General features: G+C 45.1%; 3 protein-coding genes and 1 long non-coding RNA gene across 7 annotated transcripts; 2 read left to right on the forward strand and 2 right to left on the reverse strand.

Annotated features, from left to right (window-relative positions):
- The first annotated feature begins 129 nt into the window (after positions 1-129).
- grm6a (glutamate receptor, metabotropic 6a) lies at positions 130-11,455 on the forward strand. 4 transcript variants are annotated; one of them, XM_035645206.2, is made up of 16 exons: positions 130-283; positions 1,935-2,564; positions 5,801-6,017; positions 6,394-6,529; positions 6,615-6,769; positions 7,092-7,232; positions 7,318-7,518; positions 7,649-7,788; positions 7,954-8,076; positions 8,469-8,733; positions 8,809-9,044; positions 9,137-9,298; positions 9,449-9,598; positions 10,053-10,193; positions 10,273-10,359; positions 11,326-11,455. In XM_035645206.2, the coding sequence occupies exons 2-15, from the start codon at positions 1,980-1,982 to the stop codon at positions 10,345-10,347; spliced, it is 2,727 nt and encodes a 908-aa protein (XP_035501099.2). In that variant the 5' UTR covers positions 130-283; positions 1,935-1,979; the 3' UTR covers positions 10,348-10,359; positions 11,326-11,455. The 4 variants fall into 4 exon arrangements, with proteins under 4 accessions (XP_035501099.2, XP_035501098.2, XP_035501097.2 ...); XM_035645205.2 differs by lacking the exon at positions 11,326-11,455 and adding an exon at positions 10,453-11,291; XM_035645204.2 differs by lacking the exon at positions 11,326-11,455 and adding an exon at positions 10,469-11,291.
- LOC118316937 lies at positions 9,382-11,416 on the reverse strand. The gene is made up of 2 exons (XR_004795297.2): positions 11,280-11,416; positions 9,382-10,155 (listed from the first exon to the last, which is right to left on the reverse strand). It is a non-coding gene; the product is annotated as an uncharacterized LOC118316937 (long non-coding RNA).
- Positions 11,456-12,264: 809 nt separating the features above from the next.
- On the forward strand, positions 12,265-14,222 carry tsr2 (TSR2 ribosome maturation factor). Its single transcript, XM_035645237.1, has 5 exons — positions 12,265-12,389; positions 12,961-13,051; positions 13,159-13,250; positions 13,340-13,501; positions 13,655-14,222. Exons 1-5 carry the CDS (start codon positions 12,312-12,314, stop codon positions 13,760-13,762), a joined length of 531 nt encoding a protein of 176 aa, XP_035501130.1. The 5' UTR covers positions 12,265-12,311; the 3' UTR covers positions 13,763-14,222.
- A 138-nt stretch (positions 14,223-14,360) lies between these two features.
- On the reverse strand, positions 14,361-23,375 carry srpk3 (SRSF protein kinase 3). The gene is made up of 17 exons (XM_035645208.2): positions 22,890-23,375; positions 22,173-22,269; positions 20,793-21,568; positions 20,477-20,585; positions 20,289-20,376; positions 20,061-20,148; positions 19,769-19,875; positions 19,513-19,678; positions 18,748-18,773; positions 18,272-18,364; positions 17,800-17,857; positions 17,193-17,417; positions 16,934-17,031; positions 16,725-16,832; positions 16,171-16,240; positions 15,910-16,002; positions 14,361-15,717 (listed from the first exon to the last, which is right to left on the reverse strand). The coding sequence occupies exons 1-17, from the start codon at positions 22,897-22,899 to the stop codon at positions 15,533-15,535; spliced, it is 2,397 nt and encodes a 798-aa protein (XP_035501101.1). The 5' UTR covers positions 22,900-23,375; the 3' UTR covers positions 14,361-15,532.
- Positions 23,376-23,718: the final 343 nt, after the last annotated feature.

A 23,718-nucleotide genomic window follows, 5' to 3' on the forward strand; every position in this document is an offset into this window, starting at 1 on the left:
CAGGAAGTGACCAGCAGAGGTCACTGTGGCGTTTTCCTACTGAGGACTGGTCAGAGAAACAAGCTGCTTTAATTAGAGAGAGAGGGAGAGAGGCTGACCGACAGAAAGAGGGAGACAGCTCTTCACTGATTGGTGGAGGGGGGGCAGCTTCACATTAACGGACTCACCGAGACGAGGCAGGGTGTTTACCGGCGGCTCTAGGCGGAACGGTGGTTGAAGCGAAACGGGGCGGTGATATGACAGTCATGATGATATGACGGGAGGAGACGGAACCCCTGCTCCGGTAAGACCTGCTCTGAGGAGCAATCGTATCAACCAGTTCATGTTGGGAAAACCAGATGCTGATGCATGAGCTCGTCATTCAATTGATCCAACTTTTAAAACATTACATTTATCACAATGTAACTTACTAAACATCAAATTAATTAATCATTTAAGCAAACTAATTCAACCTTAAACGTAAGGTATATATAATATATAAGCATTTGAAGAAAATGTGATGCGAACCAAAGAAAGTTTGATAAAACTTTGGATTGAAATTGATGATTGATAAACGTGATTGATCACGATAGATTAGGTCAATTGGTCATAATTAACGAACGCAGGACTCTTGTTTCAGCCTTCAATTAATTTTAATCGATTTCTTTTTTCATTTTTTAAAATGATTCTTTATTGTTTTAGATTCATTATTATAGATAATCCAGCTATTACAGTGGCCCAAAGACAGAATGGGTCCAGGTAGATTAGATATAATAAAATAAAATAGAATAAGAATAATTTAGTTGGGGACATGGTCATATGCCTTCCAAAATCCACATTTCCAGAATCCACCTTGCTACTCCTGTATCAGAGATCAATAATTGATTGGAGCATCCTTTCCAACACCATGGAGTAAACATTCCCAGAGAGGCTGTGGAGTGCGATGATGAAAACAGAAGAATTTAAAATAATTTTACATGATGAGATAAAAAGAATCAATCGACAACACATTTCTGTGACATGACCTGAGTCTGAGGGCATTAATAATGACATGTTGAATGACAGAACACGTCTGCCGTTCTGCGTTTTGTCTGTCGTTCTGTCTGTTGACCTGTCTGTCCTTATATCTCTGGTTTTCCTCTGATTGTCTCTGTCTATGACTTCTTCATATGTTTGAGTAAATATCTGGGTTAGGGGTTAAAGTTCTACTACGGGTTACACTGATGAGTAAATATCTGTTTTTTCATTGGTTGAAGATCTGTTGGTCAGTATGTTGTTGACCAATCACTGGTGGTTTCTGTCTTTGAGCTGAGACAGACAATGGTTTTGTTTGTCATTTTTATTTGAGTTCTGCTTCTTCATCATTGATCAAAAATAATTTTAATAACCATCATAGTTAATCAGTGTCTAGGCTTCTATTACCGTGTCTGTTGTTTTATCAGCCCAGATGGACTGTTGTTTTTAAACGGCTCCTTTCTGAGATGAACCACAGAGTGGTATTTTAATGGGAACATGTCAGAAAATAAAGTCAGCTCTGTTTAATGCTCTAATAACTCCTGAAAGGGATTAGTGTTAGTGTTAGTGCAGCAGGAAAATCACAACAGCCATCGTCTGGACACCTTCGGTTTTTAAACTAGCAGGAAAACATGACAGAACATATCACATATTAATATTATCATAATTTTAAACATGTTTTTATTATAGTAAATTATTTTTGGTTTGTGAAAGAACAGGTTTTAAATTACCTTTAATTTACAGGTAGTAGTAAAAACAGAAGGAGCGCATTTTGAATAATTAGTACTTAAACATTCTGTTATTCTACCTTTTATTAACTCATTAACTCACCTTTCTATGAACCAAAAATCAATTATCAGATCATCATTAGAAAAGTGTCAAATCAACCAGATGCATTGAAATCAGACTGATCTTTGATCGATTGATTGATGTCTCCTCAGGTGTTCACAGCAGGATGAAAACTCTCAGCTGAACATCACCTCAGCATGACATCATCAGGCCCTGCCCGATCTCCCCTCCCCCACTTTCATCATCAACATCACCATGTCTCACTCTGGATTGGACGAATACTCCATCAGCTGTCCCTGTGGCCCCGCCTAATGCTTTCTCTCTGGCTCTGGATTGGTGGACAGGTGATCCATGTGAGCGCCTCCCACCAGCACTTCCACCCCCACTCCATTAAGATACCTGGTGACATCACACTGGGGGGGCTGTTCCCTATCCACGCCCGTGGCCCGCATGGTATAAACTGTGGGGAGCTGAAGAAGGAGAAGGGGATCCACCGCATGGAAGCCATGTTGTATGCTCTGGACCAGATCAACAGCGACCCCTATCTGCTGCCCAACATTACGCTGGGTGCTCGGATCCTGGACACCTGCTCCAGAGACACCTATGCCCTGGAACAGTCCCTCACCTTTGTCCAGGCACTGATCCAGAAAGACACGTCTGACATCCGGTGCTCTAATGGAGAGCCGCCCATCATCCGCAAACCAGAGAGGGTGGTGGGAGTGATTGGAGCATCGGCCAGCTCCGTGTCCATCATGGTGGCCAACATCCTGCGCCTGTTTGAGGTAATAATATGCCTGTAAATATACTCATAACGGCTAACACGGTAACATGACAGGTAACATACAGGTAGTATATAGCGAACATACGGGTCATCCAGGCCTTTGTATCTTTAAGACAATCCTGAAGATTGAATTCCTGATTAATTTCATCTGGCTTCGTAGATAAATACAGCTGGGTGTCATCTGCGTAATATTGGACATTAATATGAATAAATAAATACAGCTGTGTGTCATCCGCGTAACATCGAACATTTATGTGCTGCTTTCCTGGTAATGTTGGCTAAAGGAAGCAAATAAAAAGTAGAGTCCACTGACTGAGGCCATGAGAAGGTCTTTGGTAACATTCAGCAGTGTGGTTTCTGTGCTCTGAGCTTCTCTAAATATTTTAAGTATTCAAACAAACGGGTGAGTAACAGCTAGATTTTAGAAAGGAAGGGGAGATTTTTCATGGGTCTATAGTTATCAAAAACATCTGGGTCCATATTAAGGTACAACGTCACCAGCAAGGCTCTGTAGAAAACTGGGTACCCAGTGTACATATGTACATATACATATTTATATATTATACGTTTATACTTATATATATATATAAATTAATCATATATAATATATCAGAAAACACGTTACTGAACAAATGACTACTATGCCAGCTTTAACAGTCTGTTTTACAGACACGTTTACAGACAGTCTGGTCGGTGGATTAATGTTTTTGTTTCTGGGTGACTGACTCTAATAAAAGCTTTTAATGACTGTGTGTGTGTGTGTGTGTGTGTGCACGTGTGCGTGCGCGCTCGTAACAATTGCTAAGCGGTGGATATACAAGACATCTATTCTGTCGGTAGTGATGGGAATTTCCTCCATTGGCAGCCCTGGTGATGAACCAGAAAATTTACCCGGAGTGTAGTGTGCTGTGTCTCACAAAAAAAGTGGCTAACCAGAAAAAAAACCTGATGCAAATGTTGATTTACCTGGATTTAAAACTGTGAAAGCAAACAAGGACGCCATGCTGAGCGGCAAGAACAAAGGAGGGGGACTTTTTAACACTGGGAAGTGCAATCTGGGACATTTTACAGTTAAGGAGACTATCTGCTTTAGGGACATTGAACTGCTGAACTGAGGACCAGGCCCTCTCTGCAACAGGCCCTCTCTGCAACTGGTCTTGATAGTGTGGATGTGGAGATGGTCAGGACGTATAAATACCTGGGGCTGCAACTGGACAACAAGAAACTTGACTGGTCTGCCAACACTGACACACTGCACAGGAAGGTGCAAAGCTGGCTGTACTTCCTGAGGGGGCTGGGTTCCTTCAATATCTGTAGGAAACTTACGGTCATGTTCTACCAGTCTGTTGCTGCCAGCGTCCTCTTCTACGTGGTGCTGTGCGTTAAGAAGAAAGACGCGATGAGACTGTTGAGGAAAGCCGGCTCTGTGGTTGGCCAGATGCTGGATTCACTCATGATAGTAGCAGAGCGAGTCGGTACAGTCGGTTACTTAGTTACAGAAAAGTGCGAACGAGAAACAACAATGGTGAAAAGTAAGAGCAGGTACATCTTTTGTTGGAGCAACGACGAGGTGGAACTAGTATTTAAGGTACAAGTCTCCGCTTTTGCTTGTCCATACTACAGCTTCAGTGCTCAGAAACCCCAGAGTAGTGTGGACGGCAGGCGTAAACGTAGCAGCAGTGATGCATTTTAGAACAAAAACGTAGTAATGTGGACTAAACATCAGTCCTGCTCCACTGACCCAGGCAATAAAACCCCTCAGTGCCTCTCAGCAGGAGCAGACTGATGGTGACTGAACACTCACCTCCATTCTGTCACTGTTGAGGAGCTTATTGAGGATTTTTTTTGTCCCGCTTGTTGACGTGTTCAAGAGGGAATGTGTCATCTTGATTCTTGAGCAACGTCGCCTTTTTGGAGCCAGAAGCACAAGTTGCTATATGTTTAGATGCCCTGTGGTGTGATTATATTCAGACAGAGAGACAGAGTTTCTATGGAGCCACTCAGTCTTTTAGCTAATGGCATGTGATTCGGAGAGGGTTAAATACATCGCTAAGACTGGGACAGGGAGGTTTTTTTGGATACAATTCTATGATTTGTGTAACTCTCCTCAATTTTGAGCTTCTGAATAAATACTCCTGCGTTACGCATCCATGGTCTCCATCCATCTGATTCTCTGCATCAACTTCATACATTTTTCCATTACAGAGCTGACAGTCAGTTACTGGCTTTTTTCAGCCCCCCTTTGCACTAACTAAAATTTGCTTGTATATATTTTAAAGTTTATATATATTTTTTCAATGTATGTATGTATATTTTTAGGTTTTTCTTAATAACTGGTTTTCTTTGTAACTGTCAGATAAGCTGGATGTATCTATTTATCTATTATAACAAAAGGTTTGTTAAAAATGGGGAAACAATGAGGGACAGAGATGCAGAATCTATTCACCATTAGAGCATCTGACATTTCTGATACCGATATCTGGTTCGATATTTATATATATTATAAATATATTATAATGCAACCACATATATAGAGCTTGAATTTTGAAAATAAATATAATTTTATGTAAAAATTGTATTAATACGTGATGATTTTTATCAAACAAATCTGTCAGGCTCTGATCAACAATATCTGATTTGTGATCACTTCTGGCCACACACACACACACACACACACACACACACACATACACACACACACACACACACACACACACACACACACACACACACACACACACACACTCACACACACACACACTTGTGTTAATGTGATTGTTTTTCATTTTACTGAGGCTGTTACACAACACTAATCCTGTGTGTGCGTGTGTGTGTGTGTGTGTGTGTGTGTGTGTGTGTGTGTGTGTGTGTGTGTGTGTATGTGTGTCTGAATAAATGGTAAATGGTTTTATTTATATAGAACTTTGGTGTAAGTGACCAATCAAAGCTTGTGATTTTTTTTCATCAACACCCATTTTCCAGTTATATTCACACTCAGATATTTACTAGGAGGCAGGAAAAGTTCAGGAAAATGTCCAGGGCAACTTACTCGGACATTTGTCCAGACTTCAGATCATGTCTGAAATGAGCTAGAGACACTTTGACACTTTAGGTCCACCTCTGTCTTTGATGTGTCTTTTTTTCGTTCTGATTATTGATAATGGATTATTGATTATTGACCTGTCTGTCTGTCCGTCTCTGTCTTCTTGATGATTGATGATTGATTGTGTCTCTCAGATCCCTCAGGTGAGTTATGCGTCCACAGCCCCGGAGCTCAGTGACAATAATCGCTACGACTTCTTCTCTCGGGTGGTTCCTCCGGACTCGTACCAAGCTCAGGCCATGTTGGACATCGTCAAAGCTCTGGGATGGAACTATGTATCCACGCTGGCGTCTGAGGGAAACTACGGCGAGAGCGGTGTTGAAGCCTTCATGCAGATCTCCAGAGAGGCCGGTACGTCTGGGTCCTGTTTCTGGTTCTGTTCTGGTCTGTCTCTTAGTGAAGATTAACCTGTCTCTCTCTATCAAGTGGACTATTAACCTGTCTCTCTCTCTCTCTCTCTCTCTCTCTCTCTCTCTCTCTCTCTCTCTCTCTCTCTCTCTCTCTCTCTTTCTCTGTTAATCCTTCTCTCTCTGGTAACCTCACTGTCTCTCAGGGCGGGGGAGGGGAGTGGGTATCGCTCAGTCGGTGAAGATTAACCTGTCTCTCCCTGTCAGGTGCACTGTTAACTGACCAGTCTTTCTCTCTGTTAACCTGTCTCTCTCTCTGGGAGGGGTTGCTCAGTCAGTGAAGATTTACCCCCCTCTCTGTTAACCTGCCTGTCTCTCAGGGGGTGTGTGTATCGCTCAGTCGGTGAAGATTCCTCGAGAGCCAACGCCCGGCGAGTTCGATAAGATCATTAGACGCCTGATGGAGACGAGTAACGCCAGAGGCGTCATCATCTTCGCCAACGAGGATGACATCAAGTAAAAAAAATTGCCGTCACATTGCCATCGCCAGGTCACGTCTTTTCAATGGTGTCGTCATATGACTCCTCTCGCTCCCTTGTAGGCGTGTCCTCGAGGCAGCCAGGCGGGCCAACCTGACGGATCACTTCCGCTTCGTGGGCTCGGACAGCTGGGGGGCAAAAAGTTCACCAATCGCAGAGCTGGAAGACGTTGCCGAAGGCGCCGTTACCATCCTGCCAAAGCGAGCATCAATTGACGGTAAAAACGAAAACGCAACACAAAGATGATAAAGATGATCTATTAACAGCTCCACTGAAAAGGATCAGTTGAATGCATCCGTGGAAGAGAGGCTGTAACCATCAGAAGACGTCTTGAGAGCAGGGTTTTACCTCTTCCTGCAAAGTGAAGAGAACTTCTCATTAACTGCTGAGGCTCAAGAGGTTTATGTTACAGTGTGTGTGTGTGTGTGTGTGTGTGTGCGTGTGTGTGTGTGTGTGTGCGTGCGTGCGTGCGTGCGTGCGTGCGTGCGTGCGTGCGTGCGTGCGTGCGTGCGTGCGTGTGTGTTTGTGTGTTTCACCAGGCTTCGATCAATACTTCATGTCTCGTTCTCTGGAGAACAATCGCAGGAACATCTGGTTCAATGAGTTTTGGGAGGACGACTTTAGGTGTAAACTGACCCGACCTGGAGTCAAACTGGACCCTGACAAGAAGAAGTGTACAGGTGAGGCCTCACCTATGGGGGCGGGGGCCTGGGTCACATCTACATGTGATTATGACTTCATCTGACCTGGCATGTGTCACTGTAGGTGAGGAGAGGATTGGTCAGGACTCGTCCTATGAGCAGGAAGGGAAGGTGCAGTTTGTGATCGATGCAGTTTATGCCGTGGCTCACGCTCTGCACAGCATGCATCTGAATCTATGTCCCAGCCAGGCCGGGGTTTGCAGCCACATGGACCCGGTGGAGGGACGCTCACTCCTTGACTTCATCAGAGCTGTCAACTTCAACGGTGAGAAAAAAAACTTACATCAGAGCCATCAACATCAACGGTAAGAAAATAAAAACATACTCTCTGTCTGTCTGTCTGTCCCTCATCCTGTCTGTCTCTGTTCCTCTCCTCCTCTCTCTCTGTCCAACAGGAAGTGCAGGTACCAGTGTCTTGTTCAATGAGAACGGAGACGCTCCTGGTCGCTACGACATCTTCCAGTTTCAGATGACCAATCACAGCCATCCTGGATACCGTGTCATTGGCCAGTGGACCAACAACCTGAGACTCAATGTAGGATGATTGGATGAAACAAGACACATGAAATAACATCTGCTGTCTAAGATACTGTCTTTCTGTCCACCTGTCTTTCTGTCTCTGACCTCTCTCTCTCTTTCTCTGACCTCACTCTCTTACATGTCTCTCTCGCTCTGACGTGTATTTCTGTCTTGGGGACAGCTGGAGGACATGCAGTGGTCCGGAGGAGATAAATCAGTTCCTGACTCCGTCTGTAGTTTTCCGTGTGAACCAGGAGAGAGAAAGAAGATGGTGAAGGGTGTCCCCTGCTGCTGGCACTGTGAGGTAACGCCTGGCTCTACTGTCTTTACTGTCTGTCTCTACTTTCTGTAATGTTCAAGTACAATGACTTCAGTTATGTCTGAATACAGAAGTAAAAAAATTACAGGCCATCCTGTAATTCCATCCATTCATGAGACTCCCAGCCATTAATATCTATGCATTTATCTACACATTCACAGATCTATACATGCATTTGCATATTCGTGTACAGACACGTCTGATTACGCACACATGGATTGAGATAGACTCACACAAATCATCACACACACAAATAATATTGCTCCAATATTTGCCCTGTAGAACTGTCTCTCTCTCTGACCTTTCTCTCTGACTTGTCTGTCTCTCTCTGACCTGTCTCTCTGACTTGTCTGTCTCTCTCTGTGACCTGTCTGCAGCTCTGTGATGGGTACCAGTACCAGCTGGATGAGTTTACTTGTGAGACCTGTCCATCAGACATGCGCCCTGCCCCCAACAGAACCACCTGTCGTCCTACCCCAATCATCAAACTGGAGTGGAATTCACCCTGGGCTCTTGTCCCCACCTCTATCGCCATGCTGGGTATCCTAGCAACGAGCAGCGTGGTCATCACCTTCATCCGCTTCAACGACACACCCATTGTCAAGGCGTCAGGGAGGGAGCTCAGCTACGTGCTTCTGACAGGTGAGTACTACAGACCAGTACTACAGACAGGTTTATGCTGAACAGGTACTACTGACACGTATATACTATTGACAGGTATCTTCCTGATCTACCTGATCACCTTCCTGATGATTGCGGAGCCAGGTGTGGTAGTTTGTGCATTCCGGCGCCTCCTGTTGGGCCTTGGCATGGCCATCACTTACTCCGCCATGTTGACGAAAACCAACCGCATCTACCGCATCTTCGAACAGGGCAAGAGGTCGGTGACCCCACCCAAATTCATCAGCCCCAGCTCCCAGCTCATCATCACCTTCATCCTCATCTCCGTGCAGGTGAGAGCACGGGTGTCACATGATCTCCTGTCACTGACGGCAGCAGCTTGTCACTTGACACAGATTTGTGTGTTTGTGTGTGTGTGTTACAGGTCCTCGGTGTTTTTGTATGGTTTGCCGTCATCCCCCCTCACACCATCATCGACTACGAGGAGCTCCGACCCCCGAACCCTGACCTCGCCCGCGGCATCCTGAAGTGCGACATGTCTGACCTGTCAATAATCTGCTGCCTCAGCTACAGCATCGTGCTCATGGTAACGTATTGATCCCACATTGACCTGTTATTATAAATTCAGGTTTTGGACCCCCCACCCGAACAAGGAACAGGAGACTGTACTGGCCATGTTGCTAAGTAACCTCTTTTATTCTTGTGGCATGGTAACATGTTGCATTTCTGTTGCCAGGTGACATGTACCGTGTATGCAGTGAAGAGTCGAGGTGTCCCAGAGACGTTTAATGAGGCAAAGCCGATCGGTTTCACGATGTACACCACCTGTATCGTTTGGCTCGCCTTCGTACCCATTTTCTTTGGTACTGCCCAGTCCACCGAGAAGGTAAGATGTCACCAAGCTGTTGCGGGAGGTAAAAACTATACCAGCTAGATATTCCGGGGTGATGTCATTTTCATTCATTTTTCGTCAGTTTTCTCCATTAGCTCCACGTGAATTTACAATCGCTCCCTCATTTATGAATTTATTGACATCAAACCACCTCTCATGTCTCTGTGACATCCTCTCACAAGTTTCACAGATGTTAGTTTATAAAAAAAAAGGCCTTAGCAAATCCCTTAGCATCCTTATCAAATATGGTCTGATGTCCATAGTCTCTTCAGTAGCTGATCAGACAGGAAGCAGTGAAATACGACTTATAAACCTGGATCACAGCAGGGCGACATTATTCTGCCCATAACGGCGTTTCAGCTTCACACCCTCAATGTGACGTCACAGGAAAATGGCCGCTGTGTCAATATGGTCTCTCCAGATGTTTATATTGTCTCTGTCTCTCCAGATGTTTATCCAGACGATGACTCTGACCGTGTCCATGTCTCTCAGTGCGTCCGTCTCTCTTGGGATGCTCTACATGCCGAAGGTTTACGTCATAATTTTCCAACCTGAGCAGAACGTACAGAAGAGAAAGAAAAGCTTCAAGGTGTTCACTATTTCCTGGCTCGCCTGACGGTGGATGTGTTGCTGTGTTGCCTAACAGTTGCAGTTTTGCTATGTTGCAGGCTGTCGTCGAGGTTGCCAGCTTGTCTCAGAAACAAAACGGAGAAACGAAGATTGAACCTGACAGAAGTCAGTAACACAATCTACAGGTATTGACACACACACACACACACACACACACTGACATACAACTGACATTATTATTATCGTTATTATCATTCCTATTATTAATGATCCTTCAGATTTTTCCCTCCACAGGTTCAGACTCTGATTTGGCTCGTGAGTGGTTTGATCGCAACTTGTTGATAAAGTTTCAGGTTTTTTATTCTGGAAACTTTTATATTCATTAAACAGCTGTTCTGGAACAAGTGGTAAAGTAAAAACTGATTATTTAATTTCATCAACTGCTAATTAAGTCCTCAGGATTTGCTAGCATCTAGTGGTGAATGTGCAGATTACAACCCACTGAATAAAATGACGATGACGACAAAATGATTCTTGGAGTCAGCTGATGAATGACATCATTGTGATGAACACTATATTTAAAATATTCATTTTAGCTTTATTCTGGAAGGAATGAGGCAAACAAGGAGAGGTGTCTTTTCACAATAAAAGGGTCATGTTGTTTCTGTTGCCCTGCTCAGAGGCATGTCGGCAGAGTAGCAGAATTCCACCGTAAATTTTTTGTCTGTAAAAAATCATCACATCACTCAATACCACGTGGACAAAAGTATTTGGACAGTCCTGGTTTGTTGCAGTATCTCTCAGTAAAGTTAATTTTATGACTGATTCCTTTCAATGAGATTTATAAATTATTGACTAAATGAAAGTATCTAGTTTTTATAATCACTGGACACTGTCAGACTGATTGTTATTGTGATATGATTATAATAGATGCCATTAAGAATAACAGCAGTACCTGTTGATAATAGCAGTAATAACAATAATAGTAGAATAGATCTAAATACTCAATCCGTTATTAGTCAAAGTTCTACTGCAGCTCTGGAGTCAGATCCAGATGTGACTGATCGGAAACATTTCCACTCAACCAGAGTTAAAGCTGACATACCCTCGGTGACATCAGACCCCTCCCCTCTCTGTCGGTGGTGGTACAGTCTGTTTTTCTCAGGACCTGAACCCTGGTCTCCGTCTCTGGATGTGGACCCGGTCTGTGAGGGAGTCGTCTGTTTTTCTCAGGAAGTTTCCAGACTGAGTGAAATGAGCTGAAGTATTTCAGCGGCAACCGTGATAAGGGCTGAGGAAAGAGGCTTCAATTCTTCCTGTCCTATCTCCTTTAGCATAGGAAACACTGGACCATCCTTTACCAAAGGATAGGAGATGATGCTTTCCCACAATTCCATGCTGCAACCACATTCACAGCGCAGCAACCTCGTAGTTGTACCAGGACTGAAAGATGTAAATATAGAGAGATCAGAACAACAAATTTATTTTGGGGACATCATCCTGAACTGATGTAAATCCTCTCATGATTGTGTAACCTCCAAATATATAAATGCTGATTTTTTTCTTCACATCTGTCCAGTTGGAAGTCATGTTTAAGAATGATTATATTGAACTCTTCATACATATATTAATGTTTTGTCAATCCCCCAAAAATGGAATGAAAATAAAAGAATGGATTCCTCTTTTTAACAAATACATGAAAAGGTAACTCCATATACTTGTCTGAAAATCATTTTCTTTTTCTTCAGTTCATCTTCTTTTTAAATTGTCGTCTTTATGTATCAACTTTTTTTCTTATATTTTACTTGCGTCACTATATTATTTTCTCATGTACATTTGATTTATTTTATTTTGTTGTATGGTCCTGTGATTAACTAATGTTTTAATGTCGCCTATTGAAAATATATAGTTTTAGGTGGCGTGATTCTACTTCAAACAGGAAACGTTACTTGAACTTTGGCCGTATCTTCTATTATAAATAAAGTTGATTTCATATAAAAGCCCATTGTCCGCGCAGTCTCCTTCAGTCCAGATGCTCCTGAATCAGATCAGGTCCAGATCATCGGGATCGACTTGTTCCGCCTGATCCGCTCATCCTTGTTTCTTCACTCAACTGTTTAAGTCTGCCACATTCAACATGGCGGCCTCCGCAGCTTCACGTGAGCTCTTCACAGAAGGAGTGAGAGCGGTTCTTCACACCTGGCCCGTCCTACAGGTGAGTGTCCCCGAGAGACAGACAGGTGACCGCAGTGAGACAGACAGACAGGTGACAGCAGTGAGACAGACGGTCTCTGCGGCTCAGGCGGGCCAAAGTTATTAACAGCTGCATGTGTAGCAGCCTGTTAGCTTCGTACAGACGACGTGACAGTGTTCAGGGACCGAAGCCAAAAGCTTGGTGGTTTTAGGAGCCTGTCGGCGTCATACAGGCCGTGTTACAGGGTGTGTTCAGGCAAAAGCCTAAAATAGATTCTGTTCAATGATATCTCTCCTTCCATCTTATCTCAGAGCAGTTCCATCTCACTAAGGATCTGTGTTTACATCCATTTTAAATGTACGCCCTCTTGTGGCGGCAGCATGTTATTGTCACTGAAGCTGGTTTGATGTCCGTCCATCTATCTATAGAGAGTATGGGGGAGGGGTCAGATAATGACGTCAACGGCAACGACAACTGATTCCGTTTCGAGATAATGCGTACTGAATCGAGCTTCACCTTACTTTCAATAAACAGGTCGTCTCTAACCTGTGTCTCTCTGACCTGCCTTTCTCTTTGACCTGTGTAACATCAGATCTCGGTCGATAACGGGTTTGGGGGCGTGTACGGGCAGCAGAAAGCTGATTGGATGGTGGATGTTGTTCAGCAGTATTTCCATGACAATGGTAGGTAACCATGCTAGCCTGTCAGCTAACCTACGTGTGATTTGTCAGCGTCACTGAGCATAATATGGTGTGTGTGTGTGTGTGTGTGTGTGTGTGTGTGTGTGTAGCTGACCTGCAGCAGTGTGAAGTGGAGGATTTCATTGCTGAACTGATGGATCAGGAGTTTGACACAGTGGTGGATGATGGGAGTTTACCCCAGGTACACACACACACACACACACACACACACACACACACACAGTGTGACTTCAAGTGAAGGTGTTACCTCTGCTCACTGTCTATCTGCAGGTGTCATTCAGTCTGCTGCAGTTGTTCAGTCAGTGGAAGCAGGGGGCACTACAGCAGCTCCAACACACCATCAACACACTGACACAGAAGAAGAGTCAGAGGTCAAAGGTCACAGCTCCGCCCAAGGAGTCTGATGAAGAAAGTGATGAGGATGAAACACAGGTACTTCTCGTCTGTCTTATACACACATACACAGACTTTTGAAGCTGTGGTGGGGAAGAAGATAATGAACAAAATGTATATCAATCTATCATGGATAAACCCTGACCACCCTGTTTTGTTGCCTGATTATTAAAGAGAAGTGTCTGTCTCCAGGTAATGGAGTGTGACTCGTCCACACCATCAGTCAGCAGGACACACCCGCCTCCGCCTCCTCCTCAGGACGAAGAGGACGGCTGGACAGTGGTCAGGAAGAAGAAGTGAAGAGGATGATGAAGAGCAGTATGAACTGTTGACCTCAGTCTGGAGCAGCTGACCTTTAACCTTCAGGATGACAGCGTGTCTGACGCTTGAGGCTTCCATCAGCTCCTCCATACATGAGGACGTCTCGCCAGTCTGCTGCTCCTTGTCTGAGCGACCCGCAGAGACAGAGGACAGATGACGGGGGAGGAGCAGATGATTATGTTTTTTTTAAATTAGACCTGTTCAACATGCAGCTTCCTGTGTGATGTCATCAAACAACCACACTTCACCATAACATCATATTGTATCCTAAAGTAAGACAAAAAAAGTCATAAAAATGTCAGTTTATAAATTAACTGTTTTTTAGATCAGTTTTTCCAAATCTCATGAATCTTTAATCAATACTTTGATCATTTGGCTTTAAAAACATTAAATGTCAAATGTTTTGTTTTCAGTCTAATATTAAACAGTGAAACACGAATCATTTACCTTAACCCTGATCGATTAGTAAAATAGTTACAATTTAATTGTCCGTCATTTAACCAGTCAGCTAACTGTTGCAGCTCTGCTGATTGACCAGCCCGCAGCTGAGGGTCAAAGGTCAGGAAACTGCTCAGACAACCTTTCATGAATCTTTATTTTCACAGAAACTTTTCACACAGAAGACACACGACACCGGTGTCACTGTGAAATGGAGGGAGAGGGGCCAAGGTTCCTTTCAAGGCACTATTGCTTATATGAACATAGAAAGACGTGGAGAGGTCAGAGGTCATCTCAGACCAATTCAGTTTCAGCTACAGTGATCAATACTGTCAAAGTCAGTGAGAGGAAGCTACAGTGTGCTCGTCAAAACCTAGAGTTCATCATCAAGGAGGTTCAGGAGACTCAAAAGTCCTTGATCAACAACCAATAATTATATTCATACAGTCAGACTCAAATCAGTAGAAAATGAAAGAATTCAGCAGACAATCAGGAGATTCAGTAAAATGACAAACCTTTTCTAAAGAGGAATAGATTAAAACTAAAAAATAAGCAATAATCGACAAATTAGTAGAAACAAATACGTAGAATTGAACAGAAATCTGTAAAACATCAGCAGAATTCAACAGAAGTCTATAGAGATCAAATGATCAGAAATGTGTAGAATCAGTAGAAACTTCGAGGTGAATCCTATTTCATTTATTGAATCATTGATCAGTTCATTGTAATGTAAAATCTGACAACAGTCACTGTGCTGACCTGATAGGGGTCAAAGATCAGTGGGGAGGAGACCCCACCGTCCGTCCCCCCCACCGCTCTGTTCCCTCTGAGGAATGGTGTCTGGTGTTTCCATCCCCACGAACTGTCACAGTCCAGACTGCTGTGGTTCCTCGATGGTGGGAGGAGCTACCAGATTATGTCTAAGCACGGGCGTCCTTCGGAGCTCCTCCTCTGTTTAACTTGTACTTTGATATTTTTAGTCTGGTCCATGTCCCAAATCTGCTTACATGGAGGGGGCAAGGTATACAACAGATACTGCAGCCAGCCAACAAGGGGCAATCCAGGGGATTTGGAAGCTGTTAAACAGCTGTAAATAGTTCCCAACAAACGTTTTCCTCCAGTTTGTTTAAAACGACAGTGAACAGCTGTGTGTGTGTGTGTGTGTGTGTGTGTGTGTGTGTGTGTGTGTGTGTGTGTGTGTGTGTGTGTGTGTGTGTGTGTGTGTGTGTGTGTGTGTGTGTGTGTGTGTGTGTGTGTGTGTGTGTGTGTGTGTGTGTGTTCGTTCGTTCGTTCGTTCGTTCGTTCGTGTGTTCATGTCTGCAGCCATGCATGCTGCAGACACTGCGCCGCCGTCGCTCTGCGTTCAGGCTGCAGCTCCAACATGGTGCACAGGAAGTCACTGAATTGAGCCGCCTGGTCCAACGGCCACTCGTACTTCTCCAACAGGACGTCAAACAGCGCCCAGGGCTTCAGACTGGAGATGTGCCGCAGGTCACCTGAGACAGGTACACATAGAGAGGTGAGACAGATGTGAGATAAACTGTGACAGCACAAGTAACTCTGCTGGTTCAGTCGGAGACAGATAAACCTATAGATATGAAAACTGAGGGAGAGAAGTCAACTACAACTCCCAAGGTGCATTTGGCCAACAAGCAGCCAATCACATAGCAGGTAGGAGGTGGTCTCACCTTTCCTGTTGAAGTACTCTCTGGAGTACCTGCCAGACAGAGCGAAGGGTAGAGGGACTGGGCCGAGCAGCTCGATGATGTGAGCGATGTGATCTGAGTAGTCAGATGAATGGATTACTATAAACTATACAGGTAATCAAGCACATTATACAGCACATCAAACACTTCATACTGCACAAGTAATAAAGAACTACACAGTGAAGAATTGTGCAAGAGTGTTCGTACTGTGTGTGGGTGTGTGTGTGTGTGGGGGGGGGTTACCTTCGTCTCGGGTGTAATCTTCTCCTGAATGAGGTTCAAAAAGATAATCTCCTGTCGCCAACTCAAAGGCCTGAAACATGAAAATCAACAACACAATATGCTGATCAATTTGTGGTAGTAAAAAGAGTAGTTAGTGCAGTTTCAGGTTTGGCCAGTTGGAACAACCTATTCTGTCTTCTAATATAGAAGATTTCATCAGCTTGAAATTGAATCATTAAAGGTCACGTCCCGATTAAAGAAGTTATTCCAGATAAGATGTATGGTTCTCAAGATAGGCGAGTCACATACAGTCAGACAGACAGAGATTTCTGGACTTATTTGTAGGGGTTAATAATGTCAGGTTACTACCTCATTTCAATGAGAAGTAGGTGGATACTGTGTTTGTATATTTAGAATGTGACAATGAAAGTCAGTGTTTTGACCCGGAGAACACTGCACTAGTGTGTTTTTGCTGGTAGGAGCATTTTCTACAATAAAACATGGACCACACTGAGGAAAAACGACTACTGTGTGTGTGTGCGTGCGCGTGCGTGCGTGTGCGTGTGTGTACATACCATGCAGGCAGTGCTCCAGATGTCAGCAGCTGTTCCGTACTCTGCTCCAATCAGTACCTCCAGAGCTCGGTACTGTCTGGTCTGAATGTCGTCTGTGAAGTGTTTGTGCTGGATGAGAAACAAAAAGACAGAGACAGAGAGAGGAGCTGTCTGATTGGTCTAAATAGGACACCCACAGGAAGCAGGAAGATGAGAAGGAGCTGTCTCACCACCCAGCATGCATTTCCCAGATCAGCAATCTTCACTTTCAGTCTGTCTGCGTTCTGAGGATCCAGAGGACTGAGGACGAAATCTGACGCAGTGAACACTGAAGACAAAGAGGGACAGGTGTGTGTGAGGCGATTGTGTGTGTGTGTGTGTGTGTGTGTGTGTGTGTGTGTGTGTGTGTGTGTGTGTGTGTGTGTGTGTGTGTGTGTGTGTGTGTGTGTGTGTGTGTGTGTCCGTGTGTCCGTGTGTGTGTATTCTGACCGTCTCGTCCACTCGAATATCCTGACTGGGTAGAAAGTGCTGACTCAGACGTCGCTGACAACACAGAGCTCGAGAAACCTGAGAGGCCAGAGGCGGGGCTGGAGAAACGACCAGGGTCATGGCCATTACACCTGTCGTCCAACCAGGAGCAGGTGGACTCAGGACTTTTTAGGATTTTACTATCAGCTGTAGAGCAGGTGTAGTTGCCATTTACGACCGGAGAGCCTGAAAAAAAAAAGACAATTACAAACAGTCTACCCCATTTCTATCCTCTCACCCCCACAGGTTGAGGCAGATGGCCGCCGCCAACTGAGTTGGAGGTTTCTTCCTGTTAAAATGTTCTTTCCACTGTCACCAAGTGCTTGATCATTGTGGAAACAGTTGTATTCATCTGTAATATTGTTAGGTCTCCACCTCACTGTGTTCAATGCCTTCAGATAACATATGTTGTGATTTGGCGCTATACAAATAAAATTGAACTGAACTAAAGTACTGACAGTAACTGTAGTACTGTGTGTAGCTAATACTGCAAAGTGCATATACAGTTTATATTAAGTAAAGTACACAAAGTGTGGTAATCAGTGTGCATGTATCAGTGTGTACTCACAGTCACTGTGTGTGTCCTCATGTTTCTGTACACCATCTTCCTCCTCCTCGTCCATCTTCTGCAGACACAGGAGAAAGTGGACTCTTATTTAGAAGGGAGCTTGTTCTTATTGGCTGCAGCTCAGCAATAACAGCAGTAGTGAGTAATGGCAGTGGTAAATGTACAGGCTGTAGTAGCAGCAGCAGTACTGTTACAATAGTAGTACTACAGTAGTGGTACTGTAGTACACTACTGTGTACATTAGTGTTGATGTAGTACTACAGAAACAACAATACTATAGAGTGGTACTGCTGTAGTCTTCTTCTTCAGGTGGCACCTAAAGTTTAAGGTGCATCATTGCAACCAAGGTTTCCCCACTTAACTTTGATCTGCCAGCCTGGCTGCATCTGTGTGTTTCGTCCAACATTATCTGCCATGTCTGTATTTGACCAACCCACCTTACTGTATTATTATGTACATTATTGTGTATTACCTGTATATCCACCAGCCTCTCTTCCAACAGTTTCTCCTGACGCTTCGCTTTTCTCTTCAACTTCTTCTTCTTGTTCTTAGACAACTTACCAGCCTACACACACGCGTGCGCACACACACACACACACACACACACACACACACACACACACACACACACACACACACACACACACACACACACACACACACACACACACACACACACACACACACACACACACACACACACACACACACACACACACACACACAGGTTTGTTGCTTGTCTCTCTTCTAAAGGGGTGTTGGCGTTAGGGGTTTGGAGGTTGGATGGAGGGAGGGGGTTTGGAGGAAGGATGGGTTGGAGGGGTCGTGCAACTACTGGCTAATTTTTCACGTTCAACTGTTTCATCCAATCAGCTGCTCTTTACTGCAGTTACATAGAAACAACAGTAACCAATGGGAAGATAGCAAACATCACACCTGGACTCTTACCTGCAGATCCCTGGGAGCCGTGCTGACTGAGAGATAGACACACAGAGACAGACAGGTAGAGAGAGAGAGAGAGAGAGAGAGAGAGAGAGAGAGAGAGAGAGAGAGAGAGAGAGGGGAGAGAGAGAGAGAGAGAGAGAGAGAGAGAGAGAGAGAGAGAGAGAGAGAGAGAGAGAGAGAGAGAGAGAGAGAGAGAGAGGTAGAAAACATCAGAAACAACAACAGGAAAGAAAGACGAAAGCAATTAAATACAGCAGAGGAATAAAAGACAGACAGGTAACAGACAGACAGGAAGAGAGAGAGAGAGAGACACCGGTAAAAAAAAACTATCAGAAACAACAGGAAGGAAAGATGGAAGAAATAAAAGACAGAAGAGGACTAACAGAGAGACAGACAGGTCTCCCTGAACACAGTGGAAACACAGCTCCCAGTAACTCTGCTGTTTGGACTCATCTCAGGGATGTGGGTGTATTGACTCTGACTCGTCGTTGTTTGACTCAGACTTGTGTCTGTGATGTGGCTAGTGCATTTTGACTCAGACTCCTCTCAGTTTCACTCAAACTCATCTCAGTGATGTGGGCATAAGGGTTTTGACTCAGACTCATCTCTATGATGTGGGTGTTTTGACTGTGACTTGCTTCAGTTTTAGTCACTCCTAAATGTTTTCTGTCTTAACAAGCTGAAGAAACAGAACAGGTATAAACAGATTATATCACTCAACGGTTTGTCTGTCATTTCTATCTGACCAATAACATCACTGCTGCTCACCTGATGATCCTGAGGGGGGCGGGGCTCCAGCTCTCTGCCAGACCGTGGCTTCCGCTGCCAGCCTTCTGATGTAAACCTCGTCAACGTCCAATAAGATGTTCTCTGGTTTGATGTCTGTGTGGATGATCTTACACTTGGTGTGCAGGTAGTCCAGACCCTGGAGCACCTGCAAGATGAGATGGAGCTGGGTCATAATCAAGTCACTGATGAATCGCTGTCAACGAGTCACTGTTGAGACAGTCTGAGTCACTATTACCTGTCTCAGGATGGTCTTGACACAGACCATGGGAAGTCCCATGTAGTTTGACTTGATGATCCACTTTAACAGCTGATGACCCAAAACCTCCAGAACCATACAGACATCTGAGAGAAAGGTTAGGGTTAACTGAATGAGAGAAGGGATGACTTACTGACAGACAGACAGACAGACAGACGGACAGACGGACATCTGAGAGAGGGGTTAGGGTTGACTGACAAACAAACAGAGTGACAGATAGAAAGATACAGAGAGACAGACAAACAGGTACAGACAGTCAGGTGAAGGATACGGACTCCGTTGACTCCAGAGATCTTGAAGTCATCAATGAGTTGGACGATTGTTTCTCGGTAGGGGTCAGAGGGGTCACTGTCCCTCACCTGGAGACACAAAGACACTGTCTACCAGGACCACAAGGTGTGGGTGTGTGTGTGTGTGTGTGTGTGTGTGTGTGTGTGTGTGTGTGTGTGTATGTGTATATATATATATATATATATATAAATGTGTGTCTGAGACTCACACATCTCAGCAGTTTGATTTCGTCCAGAGCCGTCTCGGTGTAATGCGAAGCACTCTTTACAACCTTCAATGCCACAAAACGCTTCTTCCTGAGCAGACAGAGGAGAAGTCAGAGAGTGTCTGTGTGTGAAGTCATAACAATTTTCACAGAAACACGTGTAAGTTTCATGAGTGTAACGTGTGTCGTACTGCAGATCCCAGCAGAGCCAGACGGTAGAGAAATGTCCCCAGCCCAGTTTTCTGACCACGTGATACCTCCCGTTGAACAGGTCACCGATCTTCACCGGGTAGTAGCCACCTGAACCACAGACAGAGCAGATGTTAGAGATGCGGCGTCTCTAATTAATGAATAAATCAAAGAAAGAGTCAAAGTGAACGAAAGAGTGGGCTTTTTTACGACAAAGATTGTTATTGTTCACACAAAAAAAATTCATATCAGTGATTGGCACAGAATTTTCATCTTTGTCTTAAGTATAAAATGAAGGCGAGCTTTGCGTCGTCTCACCTTTGCAGTAATCTGACGGGTCCTCCTGCTCCTCATCATCTGAGCCCAACAGCTGGACAGGGGACGGGGATAACGCTGGAGGGGGTGTGGTTAACGTTGGAGGGGGTGTGGTCAGTTGATGATGTGCTGATGACATCGAAGGAGCCAGACCAATGGGAGGGCCCAGAGAGTCGAGGGAGCTGAGGAAGGACGCGGAGGAGGAGCAGAGGGGCGGGTAGAGGTGGGAGGAGACACTGGAGGTGAAGGTCACTGAGGTCAGTAGAAAGGGGTCAGTGTTGGAGGGGCTTAACGGAGGGGTAGAGGGGGCTTTGGGAGGATGCGGGGCAGATACCGACAGTGATTTAGGGGCAGGGTGGGTAACATCCGGGGGTAAGGTTGCCGGTGATTCAGAGGGATTCTGAAGAGTTCTGTGAGGTGATCTGGAAGAGTTCAGGGCAATATTTTGCTTTGGGGTTGATGGTGATCGGCTGGGTCTGTGGAGCAGGCTCTGAGCTGTGGCAGGAGGTGACTGGGTGAAGATCTGTGGAGTCACCGGGGCTGTGTGGGGGGTGATTACTGGGACGAGTGGGGGAGTCTCAGGCAGGACCAGGGATGAGGTCTGCAGAGGTGGTGGGGGGGGTTGGGGGACACTCTGGGGGTGAGTGGTGGGGTTGTTTGTGTGTGTGGGGGTTGCTGAGATGGTTTCATGGTGATGTGATGATGTGGTGGGGTCTGGATTATGTAGTGGTGGTGGGGATCGGCTGCTGTCAGGAATCGCACTCTGAAGGTCATCAGACCTGAAAAACAAGATCATATGCTGATGTACGGAGGAAGAGGAATGAACCACAGAAGCAACAAAGTTTCCAGTCATTGTGCCAAGAAAGGCTAACTGTTTCCCTCTGCTCCCACTCATTGTCGTAAGTGCTAAGCTAACACATGTCCTGCTGACAGAAACAGGTTTGGTGCTCGGCCTAAAAGAGTCAGCTCCAATAATAGACCCAGAGACTGAATCATGATCCCACACACACACACACACACACACACACACACACACACACACACACACACACACACAGCTGCTCTTCTCTGAGTCATGGACATTATTAAGGTTTGTCTCAACTGCATTGAAATCCATTGACTGATGATAGTGTGTGTATCTTTCCGTCTGTGTGTGTGTGTGTGTGGGTGGGTGTGTGGGTGTGTGTGTCTCTCTCTCTTTGTCTCTTTATGTATTGTTGTGTCTGTCTGTCTGTCTGTCTGTCTGTCTGTCTGTCTGTCTGTCTGTGTGTGTGTGTGTGTGTGTGTGTGTGTGTGTGTGTGTGTGTGTGTGTGTGTGTGTGTGTGTGTGTGTGTGTGTGTGTGTGTGTGTGTGTGTGTGTGTGTGTGTGTGTGTGTTCTCACCGGCTCTCATCTGTTCGGACTCTCCGGTGCTTCTTGCCCCTGCGTCGTTGTTTCTTTCCGGTGGCAGCAGAGTTTCCGGTTCCAGCACTAACCGCCGCTGAGAGGAGGAACATCAGAACGTCAGTCAGTGATGTCACACTTCAGTTTTTCTGATAGCTTCAATCGCACACCAAACTCCATAAAAAAAAACCCAGTATTGTTCAATACTATATTAAATTTGTGAATATCATACATATTTATATAGTAAAACAAATATAACTATGAATAGTATCAATATTTGTGAATCAATATTATAACTATATCCTGATCTATGAGTTAACCCCTTTACACTTCTGTATTAACACACTTACACATCTGCAGGAATATCAACAGACACTGATTTTAGATTACATGTCACTGTAAAATCCAACAGTGAGCAGCCACACACACACACACACACACACACAACCTTCACTTCTCACAAATGAACACAAATGAATCAAACTCCAGCAGAAGGATCAGTAGAAACCTTAAATACCACGTTTTTTAAACGGAGTCTGGTAATGAGGTAAGACAAACTGTGTGTGTGTGTGTGTGTGTGTGTGTGACAGCAGCAGTTACAGCCTGGTACCGTTAGCTAATGCTAACTAGCTTAGCAGAGTCCATGTCGCTCGGTCAGAAACAGCCTGCACCGACACCACTGACTGTCGGACACCGATCCGGGTCAGAACCACTCACCTATCAACATCGTGGCCCCCGGTCCTCCGACCGAGCCCGGCCCGCAGCGATTATTCTCTGACGACACTCTCCGACACTTCAGCTTCGGTCAGCTGCACTCCAGCAAAACCCGGTGAAGCCCGGAGCCAGTCCGGCTGCAGCTGGTTCAGCAGGTCGACGAACTAGCCCGAGTCGGAACCCGACGGCTGAGTGCGGGACAGCGTGGTGAACATGAGCCAGTGGCCTGTCCCTTGGCCCCGTTACCCCCGGTCGGCTCCGTTAGCTCCAGCTGCAGCTGCAGGTCGGCGGCTCTCCCACGGTATCCGGCCTGGCCTGTGCTGCCTCTGTACCGTGTGTTCCGGGTCTGCACCGGCCCGGCTCGGCTCGGTTATTCTGGGTGTGTTGTCTTTACTGTCACGGTTCTACCGTTCATGGTCTCGACAGCTGCTCACAGTCTGACACCGGACACCGGGATGTGCACATGCGCAGATACCGGCCATGCTTACTCGGGACCCAAACTGGGACCAGTGGCGGATCGAGAAGGTGGTGGTGGGGGGGGGGGTCTTTCAGTCATATAGTACAGATTATATAATGTATATAAAAAGATGGACGTAGACTCTGGGTCCATAATGTAAAGCTAAGGGGGAAGTGCCTGAACCGTGTATTCTCTGAAATGCCCAGCAGAGGGCGACTCCACTGGTTGTTTCTGTCGAAGTCAATGAGAAAATGACTCTACTCAAAATTTTCCATTTTGCCATCTTCAATAGCATCAGCATGAAGTTCATTTAGTAAAATGATGGTCCCATTGAGAGTCAAATACACCATAAAACACTGTATGCATTGGGCCTCG

Source organism: Scophthalmus maximus, chromosome 3 (genome assembly GCF_022379125.1).
Source record: "Scophthalmus maximus strain ysfricsl-2021 chromosome 3, ASM2237912v1, whole genome shotgun sequence".
Taxonomy (NCBI): domain Eukaryota; kingdom Metazoa; phylum Chordata; class Actinopteri; order Pleuronectiformes; family Scophthalmidae; genus Scophthalmus; species Scophthalmus maximus.